This window comes from Malus sylvestris, chromosome 8 (genome assembly GCF_916048215.2).
Source record: "Malus sylvestris chromosome 8, drMalSylv7.2, whole genome shotgun sequence".
NCBI lineage: Eukaryota > Viridiplantae > Streptophyta > Magnoliopsida > Rosales > Rosaceae > Malus > Malus sylvestris.
In genome coordinates this window covers 19,623,624-19,635,518 of record NC_062267.1, presented here as the reverse complement: position 1 = coordinate 19,635,518, position 11,895 = coordinate 19,623,624, and the positions used below count along the sequence as shown (strand labels likewise).

At 40.3% G+C, this 11,895-nt stretch overlaps 1 protein-coding gene across 1 annotated transcript; it reads right to left on the bottom strand.

Moving 5' to 3' along the window:
- Positions 1-7,296: 7,296 nt before the first annotated feature.
- Positions 7,297-11,177, bottom strand: LOC126633391 (G-type lectin S-receptor-like serine/threonine-protein kinase At5g35370). The gene is made up of 2 exons (XM_050303977.1): positions 11,041-11,177; positions 7,297-10,289 (listed from the first exon to the last, which is right to left on the bottom strand). The coding sequence occupies exon 2, from the start codon at positions 10,093-10,095 to the stop codon at positions 7,504-7,506; it is 2,592 nt and encodes an 863-aa protein (XP_050159934.1). The 5' UTR covers positions 10,096-10,289; positions 11,041-11,177; the 3' UTR covers positions 7,297-7,503.
- Between the last annotated feature and the right edge of the window lie 718 nt (positions 11,178-11,895).

Sequence of the window (11,895 nt, the reverse complement as noted above, 5' to 3'; positions counted from 1 at the left end):
AATTATCAATCAATATTTCACAATCAAGGTTTCTTGCAAGAAGAACTAGTTAGTAATGGAAACTTTCTTAATGGTTCACTCATAACAGAAAATTTCTTGTAAGAAGAACTAATAATTGTTAGAAATTCTGCATGACACATTGTAATCCCAGCAATTTTACAGCAACCACAGATGTAGGAAGAAAAATATCTATTACAAAAGAAGTAATTAATATTCCCAAGAATACGACCAAGTGAAAGATATTGCTTATGGATGCAGCACAATGATTGTTCAGCAAAAAGGAACCCCATAGGATCCAGTGTCCTTGTTTAAGATTTGTATTGTTCTTTGTCCTAGGAGTCTAGGACTCCCCAGTCACAGGTCACAACCAGTAATTGGATGCACCAAAGAATTTGGTGAAGTAGTATGTAGGACATTGATAGCCCATCTGTCCATATCCTCACATGCTTCCAATATTTTACTTTCTGTTTCCCAGTCCCATATGTCCTTGAATTTGGAGTTTCTACCTCCTGAGATAAAAAGCAACAGTAAAATCCCAAACCAACAAGACCATTAGAAAGTAACGAAGCGAAAAAGAAAAAAAAATCGTTAGTAAAAAGAAATAATTTTTAGCTCAAGATTTAGAACAGCGGCATAGGATGCATCATGATCATCAACGGACATCTTATATGTAGCCGTCGGAAACATGTACATAGGGTATGTAACATACCTCCCGGGGGAAGGACATTAGGGGCTTCTGACTCATTAACTTGCAGAGGAAGATATTGTTTCATGACGGAAAGTGCTGTTTCAATGTCAAGGTAGCCTACGTCCACCATCCTCTTCAAAACTCTGGCTTGGAAAGTTTTTCCTCTATGACATAGTAAAAGATTGCTTTAACTTGTATTAAACTACTGACCAGAAAACAAATTGAAATACTTTGCAGTTCTGGAACTACCATGGAAGAAAGCTAAAAAAGAACCAAAACAATAATAGAAATGACAAACCTGGAAGGATCTCTGAGTGGCGATCGAAGTTCTGGGGCAGGTATTAATCCAGCGAGCATTGAGGACTCCCCCAAACTTAGACAAGATGGATGCTTACCAAAATAAAATGCAGATGCTGATTCAACGCCATAAATTCCATGTCCCCAGTATATCTGTCATACACCTTAGCTCTGTTATATATAATGTTTAGATTCTCGTCAACCACAATAATATCTGTACAATGTATCTATGTGTAACGTATTCTATATGTAGATGTATTTCTCATGAAGTGCCTTGCACATTCCTCTTAGATATCTTTCAGGAGTGAATAAAAGATCTCCGTAACTGGGTATCTTAGATATCTGCAAAACTACAAGCCTCCTACCTGTCAACAGTAATGAAGGAAAGTACAGAGAGAAAATGTAGAGAGAGGAAGGAGAGAGAGTAAAAGAAATGTTATGTATATTTCCAGATCTTAGTTACAATATGTTTTCCCTCACTTATATATAAATACAACCACCTTATAACTAACTCCATATTCTTTACTCTACTAACGACACCTGGCACTAACCTAAGTCATTCCCTAACATTCCCCCGCAATCTTATGAAGGGAAGAACCCAACATAAGATTGGAACAATGAACCTGAAACTGAGAGGAACATAAACCTTTGGTGAGCACATCAGCACACTGTTCTGTGGTAGAGACAAACTGAAGCATGATCGTCCCTTGTTGAACTCGTTCACGAACAAAATGGCAATCTATCTCGATGTGCTTGGCTTTGGAATGAAGGATAGGATTAGTAGCCAATGCCATAGCAGAAAGATTATCACAATGAAGAAGGGGTACAGATTGACAAGAAATATGCAGATCCCGTAAAAGCTGTTGAAGCCATACGATTTCAGCAGTAGTGGTGGCCATAGCACGATATTCAGCTTCAGTAGACGAGCGACTCACTGTATGTTGTTTCTTGGAACTCCAAGAAATAGGATTAGAACCAAAAAACACAACAAAACCAGTGGTGGAACGACGGTCATTGGGATCTCCAGCCCAATCAGCGTCAGTATATGCTTTAATATCAAGAGATCCAGGGGTAAAATGGATACCAATCTGCATAGTGCCACGGAGATATCGCAAGATCCTTTTAACAGCAATGAAATGATCTTCAAGAGGAGCATGCATAAACTGACAAACCTGATTCACGGAATAGGCTATGTCAGGGCGAGTAAAAGTTAGATATTGAAGCGCCCCAACGATACTCTGATATTTGAAAGGATCTGAGAAAGAGGGACTGCCATGAGTCAACAGCTTATGATTAGGATGACAGGGAGTAAGGCACGGCTTGCAATGGAACATGTCTGCCTTGTGTAACAAATCCGTGATATACTTGGATTGATAAACAAAAAGACCACTGGAACGATACTCAATCTGTAACCCAAGAAAATAATGCAGAAGACCAAGATCTTTCATATCAAACTCTGCAGTCAACTGTTGTATCACACTGTGAACCCCAGCAACACTATTACCGGTAAGAATAATGTCGTCCACATACAACAAAAGAACAACAATAGACTGATTCTCATACTTGACAAACAAGGATGGATCAGCATAAGAGGATTTGAAGCCCAAAGTAAGAAGAAATTTAGTAAAACGCTCATTCCATGCTCGGGGAGCCTGCTTCAACCCATATAGAGATCTTTGGAGTTTACACACATGTGTGGGGTGAAGAGGATCGACAAAACCCTGAGGTTGAGCCATATATACTTCCTCGTCAAGAAAGCCATGTAAAAAAGCATTTTTGACATCCAATTGGTTGAGTTGCCAGCCATTAGAAGCAGCCAAAGAAAGAAGAAGTCTCATTGTGGTAGGTTTAACCACAGGACTAAAATTCTCATAATAATCTAACCCCGCCTCCTGTGAAAATCCCTTAGCCACTAACCGAGCTTTGTACCGAGCAACAGTACCATCAGGATGTGTTTTGATCTTATAAATCCATTTACACCCAACCAAGTTCTTATCGGGAGGAAGGGGAACCAAGGTCCAAGTTTTCTGCTGAAGAAGAGCATCCATCTCGTCCTGCATTGCTCCTCGCCACTCGGACAATTTACAAGCAGCAGAGTAGGACTGAGGTTCCTGAGCACCAGCTTGAACGTCAACAGAAAAGGCCTGCTTTTTCTTAAAAATGCCCGACTTGGACCGAGTCTGCATAGGATGAGAGTTAACAGCAGCAACAGAAACTTGTTGCAACTCAGATACTTGAGACAGATGAGTATCAGGATGTAACTCAGACATGGCTTGACCAGAAAGAGCTGCACTGGACAGGTGACCCATGGAAATATCCCCTGGTAGGGAGGAAATGGTACCAGAAGAAACAAACTCACGTGGTGTTGAAGAACATACTAGAGGACTATGCGGAGAACTTGAATCCCGGGAGAACACTTGTGAAACCGGTATAGATGCTAAAGGAGGATGATGAAAAGTGTTGGAGGGTACAGTGGAAGACATGGAAGCCACCTTGGAACCAGAGACAAAATGACGAGCCATAAGAGTTGCAGGAAAATGACGTTCATCAAATAGAACATGCCTAGAGACAATTAGTTTATTGTCTGTAGGATTAAAGCAGATAAACCCTTTATACTGAGCAGCATATCCCAAAAATATGCATTCACTGGTCTTTGGGGCAAGCTTATGAGATCTATAAGGCTTCAATGACGGATAACAAGCACAACCAAAAATCTTCAAGTGATCTAGTTTGGGTGAAGAATGATATAACACTTCAAAGGGAGACTTCATAGACAAGACCGATGTAGGCATTCGATTAATAAGATATACTGTTGTGGCACATGCATGGTACCAAAACTGAGGAGGAAGACAAGCTTGTTGAAGAAGAGTGATAGCTGTCTCGGTAATATGCCGATTCTTCCTCTCGACAAGCCCATTTTGTTGAGGAGTGTAAGGGCAAGACTTATGATGCAAAATACCCTTGTCCTTAAGAAAATTCTGAAAATGAATCCCAATATACTCTCCACCACCATCACTTTGCAATATTCGGATATGAACATTAAAGAAATTTTGCACAAAAGCTTGAAATTGGACAAACAGATCAAAAACAGCAGCTTTATTCATGATAGGAAATATCCATGTGTACCTTGTACATTCATCAATAAAGGACACATAATACCTATATCCTTCAATAGACAAACTAGGTGACGGACCCCAAACATCAGTGTGAATGACTTCAAAAGGAATTACAGACTTTGAAGCCAAAGAAGGAAAAGGTAGATTGGCAAATTTGCCTTGTAAACAAGCTTTACAAGTATAGAAAGAATCGAGACACTTAAAAGGAATATCAGCCTTAGAAAAAGCTGCCTTGACTACTGAAGAAGCAGGATGACCCAATCTGCAATGCCAGAGTGCAGAATTTATTCTTTGTCCAATATATGCTGCGGGAGAAACGGGAGAAGACTTCATTACTGGTAAAGGATAGACAGCATTGTTACTCAATCCTCGATACAGAATTTCCTGAGTGACCTTGTCCTGTATGCACACAGAAGACTCATCAACAATACACCTACAATTATTATCCTTGCACAGTTGATGCATAGACAATAAATGTTGTGATAATTGAGGTACATGTAAGACAGATTTGAGACAAAGAGTATGAGACTGTAATGGAAGATTAGAATGGCCAATATGAGCAATATGTAAACCTTCTCCATTAGCACCAGTGACAGTATCAGAGGATGAGTAAGGAGCAACCATGTGAATGTTAGACAAATCAGAAGTCATGTGATGGGTGGCCCCTGAGTTAAGCAACCAATATTCTTGCTGTGGTGCAGAGGGAGAAGAAGTAGTTTGCGCAGTCATAGCAACCGGAGAATGATTTTGAGAGTTCATCATGGCAGGATGAAACTGAGGAGGATGAACCACATGAGCAGGTGGAAATGGTGCAGGAAAAGTAGCCTGTTGAGAGGGTTGAAACTGCTGTGGAGAGAACCCGTGGGACGATGAAGAAAACTGGGGAGGTACCATCGAAGAAAAACCACTATTTCGATCAAAACAGGTTGCAGCAGTATGCCCTTTCCGATTGCAAATTTGACACCCTTTTTGAAAACAATGAAGAGCACCATGACCTTTCCTATTACATATTTGACAAATCTGCAAAGGTTGATATCCTTGCTCAGTAGGCAGAGGAGAAAGGAGAGACTGAAAAGAAGAGCCCTGATGAAAATTATTTAAGGAAGACTGCTGTGGAAATGAAGCACCAGTTTGTTGAGGTTGCTGAAAATTATTATAAAATTTCTTGCCTTTCCCCTTTGGTTTGAAGTTATTCCCCCTGAAATTGTTATAAGTCCCTGAACCACCCTGAGATACAAAAGCAAGAGGACTATTCATCTGGAACATTTGATTAGGAAATGGCATTTGTTGAAACACTGGGGTTGAAGAGATCGGAAAAGGAGAACTATTGACAGAATGTTGAGATGCATTATGTGCGGCACCACCAGATGATCCCCCAACATCATAGACTGAATTAGAAGCATACATAGCAGACATGATAGGAGCCTGTTTAATAACTTCGTCCAAAGTAGCCTCTTCAGCTTTCAATTGGGAACGCAATTCCTTTAAAGACACAAAATTCTCTCTGCCCCTTATAACTGCCTTGATAGTATTAAACTCATGCGGAAGCCCTTTAAGAGCAACAATTACAATATCCTCATCTGAAATAAACACTCCAACAACAGCAAGTTGATCCCTACAGTCCTTGATGCGCTGCAGATACAAATCAATAGACTCGGACCCTTTCCTTATGTTCTGCAGATCAATCTTCATTTGAACAATACTGGTTCTAGTCATGTTAGAAAACCGTTCCTTCAGATTATTCCACATGTCCTGTGAACTTTGACAACCAATAACACAGGACAGAGCAGCAGTGGACAATGTAGCAGTGATTAGAGTCATGAGAGCTTTATCATGAATCTTCCATACTTTGTAATCGTCAGTAATATGATGTGAATTAGTAACAGTTTCTTCCTCAGAATCAAAATCCTGATATTTATCTGGGCAAGGAATGGATCCATCCACAAAACCAAAAATTCCATTTCCTTCTAATAAAAGCCCCATTTGAAAATTCCAGGTAACATAATTGGAATCATCCAATTTGACAGTGACAGTGTTACCAACACTAGGAATCAGCGAAGAAATTGGTGACTGAGTAAGTGCTAATTGAGCAACTGTAACCATGACGAGAACGACAGACGAAAAAGCCCCAAATTTCTAGGGTTGCAGCAACCGACTGAGATCCACGACGACGAAACGAGACGAGCAAGACGAGAACAATTATTACCAAGACGAAAGCACGAACAAGACGAGCGGAAGCACAGCGATCAGGAACCGACGACGGTGTTACCCTTTGCCGGCGAAGATACCATGTCAACAGTAATGAAGGAAAGTACAGAGAGAAAATGTAGAGAGAGGAAGGAGAGAGAGTAAAAGAAATGTTATGTATATTTCCATATCTTAGTTACAATATGTTTTCCCTCACTTATATATAAATACAACCACCTTATAACTAACTCCATATTCTTTACTCTACTAACGACACCTGGCACTAACCTAAGTCATTCCCTAACACTACCGAGCATACGACAACCCAACTAAAAACGGAGAACAATATTGCAGTAATCCTAGGACCTCACCGAAATTGCACCTAATAACCATCTGGACTTGTAGTGAGTTCAAAAGTACAACAGAGAAATGCCATCCGTGAAAGATAAACTTGTATATTGTATACTTATGGATAAAGAATATTAAACACAATTAATATAGAGGCATGTCAGAGAGATACGTTCAGTGATCCGATAAATGACAAGTATATCTGACCTTACTCGTATAGCAGCTCAATATTTCCCCCTTTGACATTGTCCTCTCCAATGCTAGTGACAACACCATCTCAACCAATTTTCTTGAGAATGTGCGTTCATTTTTAAGGAAAGTATTTTTCACCAGCTGCCATGTGAGATCAGAACAAGAAGAATATATAGAATCATTAGTCGAGAAAGCAAACGACACTGCAATATATTTATAAAACTGAATACTGAAAACCAAATGAATTCTTCTGCGGTATATATCAGAGCGTCATACAAATTCAAATCCACCTTGTAGTTCTTACAATGTAAATCACAAACAGGCAAATAGTGAGCAGAGGAAAGATGAGGTTTGTTAATAGAAAATATAAATACCATGAGTGAAATTATGTCTCTGACTGCATAACAAACGAAGTGAGAAGGAAACTCAGGCAAACAGGTGGCAACATAATAGAAAAGATACATCCAATTTCCATACAATTAACTCTTATTACTTACTCAAATAACTCTTTACACAAACCGCACAAATAACAATCATTCGCAGAGCTTGGACCTTGTGGAATGTAAGAATTATACAGTAGATTCTAATACATAGTGAAACAAAATTAAATCCAAAATCACAAACATTTAATTCCCGTTCACAATTAAACTATACACAAGCTGCTTAACTAAAACACTATCTTGGGCCTGAAACCTGCTGTGAAGAGACGTAAGAGAAGAAAGTACGCGAGCCCATTGTTGCTGTTGAAGCATATGCTTCTGGATACAACACTCTGTCATTTTGATCAGTTCCCTCATCTATCATAGAAGCCTCAGCGAACCCACGCCCAATAAAGCGCAAGAAATTCAATGATTCCAAATTTGGCTGACCTAAAGGGATCCCACCTTCCAGCATGCCAACAACCGTATTCATACTTGGCCTGAGTGTTGGATCCTCCTGAACACAGCACAATGCGACACGCACAAATTTCTCCACTTCTTCACTTGTCACCCGTCCCTCCAATCTCAAGTCAACAAGCTCCAAGTACCTCCCCTGCTCATGCATCTCCAGTGCAAATAGAGGAAAATAAACAAGTAATGACACGGATGATGATGATGACTGGCCGCCACCACTCCCACTGTTATTCAGGCTATGGCTTTGCAGTCGTAATGTATTTTTCCTACCACTCACAAGTTCAAGAAGTACCATTCCAAAACTATAGACATCAGTTTTTTCCGAGATTGCAGAATTAGTTAGCCATTCTGGTGCAAGATAACCCCGTGTGCCTCTCATAGTTGTAAACAGACTAGACTGTTCAGGAGTTAAAAGCTTTGAAAGACCAAAATCTGAGATCTTTGCCTGAAATTGGTCATGCAAGAGAATGTTCTCTGGCTTGACATCACAGTGGATTATCTTCTGTTCGCATCCACTGTGCAGGTATGCAAGCCCACGTGCTGTCCCTAGTGCTATGTCAAGCCTCTCTTGCCATTCTAAGACTGGTCCAGTGCCAAAAAGACTCCGGTCAAGTGAGCCACGATTCATATACTCATAAACCAGAAGGCGTTGTCTCCCTTGGGCACAAAACCCTTTCAATTTGACCAAATTGGCATGGTGAATATTACCAATTATTGCAATCTCGGTGCAGAAATCCTTTTTCCCTTGAACACCTAAATTCATTATCTTTTTTACAGCCACAACAGTTTTATCAGGTAGAACAGCCTTATACACAGCACCAAACCCACCTGAACCGATCAGGGTCTTGAAACCATCTGTAGCCACTTCAAGTTCTTCAAGATCAAACCTCCTAGGTAAACCGGGGATGTAGAAAGCATCCATATCTCCTGAGGAAAGTGACCCAAAATGCCCCAATTTTGTGTCTCTTTTCTTTGATTGTCCCCGTCTTCCCCACAAGAGGAAACCTAGAGCTACCAACAGAAAGAACCCACTGAATGGCAAAAGCACCAGAGCAACTACAGGAAACTTTTTTCTACTAGGATTCTTATTATCACTGAAGTTTGATGGAGAAGATCCAACAAGAGCTTTGATGTAGCCCAACAGGTCATTTTGAGCACCTTCACTCACAAAAATGGAACCCAAATCATCTTTAAGTGTATAGCAAGAACCAGATGAATTTCCATAGAAAATTCCCAAGCAAGAGCAGTCTTTTGAGCAGAGATCTTGACAGGTTGACAAATTGACACCATATCTTACAGGATCAGAGAAAATATTGGAAAAATAATCCGTACCGTAGTCAAGCCTGAAATATGAGACGGCTGGTGAATTTAATTGACTACTGTTATCGGTTGAGTTGCAAGGAACCGGCAATGAATAAGAACCACTTGGCACACAACCACCTGTATCTTGTGAACCTACAAGGAAGTTTGCAGGGCATGAACAACTATGGGTGGTGGATGCAGTACACAAACCAAGTCTGCCACAAACAGATGGAATTTGACAATCACCGGCTGGCCCAACAAATTCTTGCTTCCAGTCTGTACCAGAAAATCTTTGGACAATGAATTTGCCAGAGGAATCCAACTTGGCAATACGAAACTCAGAGGGTGATAAGAGCACCTGAATCACAACCACTGTTCCATTACGACCAAGCAGTTGAAGACCTCTTCCGTTAATGGCCATGTACTCCACTATAGTGTTTGAGTTTGTATAAGCACTTGTATCCATTGACAATTTCCAATATGTCTGTCCATGCCATTGCAGTATTGCATCAGAACCACTTAGTACGAGCCTGTAATCACCAGTTGAAAAATTCGATAGAGTACTGGACAGAAAAGACCCAACTGGTAAGTGTTGCCCATTCACAATCGTATCTGTTGCGTTTTGAAAACTTTCCCAAAGGGAACGATTGAACTGATCAAGAAGGATAAGATTACCCATTTCATTCAGCAATAATGCAGAAACTGATGACTTGAATTGTGGAGTTGACCATACAGGATTACCATCGTCATCTGAGATGCTAATACCTTTAGCCGTAAGATTCATCTCAGCAGAAGCCGAGATGGAAGCGTCACGATTAGCAGTCCAGATGATGGTGTTGGATGCCGTATGGATGATGCACAAATAGAAGTTAAGTTGATTAGCATCCGGATTGACAATAGCAGCTTTAAATGTTCCATTTCGAGAGGACAAGAAGGCACCGGCGTTGTCAATGAAGTGGAAGTGAGAAGCTGAGAAGTCCGGGTATATGAACTCTGAGAAAGAACCACCGGAGACGAGAATGAAGAGAAGAAAAGGTAAGAAAACGGTAGGGATGAATAAGAAGGACCCCATGCAGGGGTTGGACGGAATGAAGAGCAAAAACAAATAGAGGGTTTGACAAAGGTTTGTTTTGTTGAGGCTGGAAATGGTCTATTCTGGCTATCTCCATGCCTTTTGTCCAATTCTGCTTCTGGGTTTTACACTGGCGTTGACTCTCTCTCTCTCTCTCTCTCTCAACACGTCTCTCTCCACCCACTTGTTCCTAACTGGTAGACAAAATAGATAAAAATGATTTATTCGGTGCCAAGATCAGCTGGGTTTGCAATATATTAAAATCTCAGTGCCGGCCAAACATCAGCAAGTCCTTATCTAAACTAAGAAGATTGGCGTGTCGTGCATTAACATAATTTTTATATCCTTACCATTTTCACACAATTAGCATTCCAAATTTCTATATTTTATACCCTTCTTACTTCAAAATAAATACAACATCGCGCATGCCATTACAAGCTGTAATAAAGATCTCGTGCCAATGTGACACCAGAAGCTAAAAAACCATTATTTTTATTCTAACTTGATTGTTCTTTATATAACTATTCCGTTTTCAGACCATGCATTCACAAATCACAACCATCAATCATGCTTTATAAACTATTCTCTACACATACATAACAAATTAATAAAGAAGAAAGAACAAAAGGAACCATTTTCTAAAGGGAAAATAGCTACAACAATACAATTGGTTTGCCGATCATTTCCGGTAACTTCGATACATTATTTATATATCAGACGACACAACAATGACATATCGACGACATATTATTATATATCAAAGACACAACAGTGACATGATAACAACATAATGATGATGCACAATAAACACATCATTTTTGCAACGAAATATCAAAATATGTTTATTGTAGCTAATAAAAAAGGAGTTAAAAAAACAGAAAATATATTTCTTTGAGTAAAAACGTCGAACACATGCTGTGCGTAAAACGTTCAACAAAAATGTACCTGCTGGGTAATCGTGCTGCCGCCGCCTAAGGCCGAAAATGACACCACTGCACGAGCAATCCCAACTGGGTCGATCCCAAAATGCCTAAAGAACCTCCTGTCCTCGTAAGCAACAACTGCTTGCCACACGTGCGGAGGGTAGGCACTGGTTCTGGCTTCAGCTTCGGGAGCAAACGACACGAGGCCCTGCCACCGGCGAGGAAACTCCGGCAATAGGACGGCGGAGAAGAGGCGCAGGCAGAGAAGGGCCAGAGAGAAGGCAAATAAGACAAGAATTTCGAGAACGAATTGGGGTTGTGAGGGGCTCGAAGAGGAGCTGTGGGAACGCGGGAGGAGCGAGTTCACTCGGCCGAACAGTGAGTTTGAGTGAGTTGGAGGTCGAAGAGTGAGGTGGGGGAGTGGAGTACTGGGAAATGGAGGTGGGTTTGTGTTGGCTTGTGGATTTGGGTGATTGGTTTTCAGGAATTGGAATGGTTTGGGTGAGAGGAGAAGACGATGAGCAGGATTCAAGGTCGTATTCATCGGTTCGGTAATACAGTTGAGATGATGTGATTTTTTCTTCTTTTCCCTCCTCCTTTCCTTCGGGTGGTATTACAGAAGAAATTGTAAGAAAATTACAATAAAAAATCCCTAAACCATTAAACCCGCTTGGGTCTCTCCATTACCATTAACGAACTAAACATTATAATCAGAACTATTTATTTTCTTTATCATCGTCTAAAGATTATATGTGCTAAAATTATGAATTTAAAGATTTTTAGTCATTCATATACATAAAACAAATTGATGATTTACCATGAGAATACTACTTATTACCAGAATCATTGATTAGTTTAACGTAGGAATAAATAAACG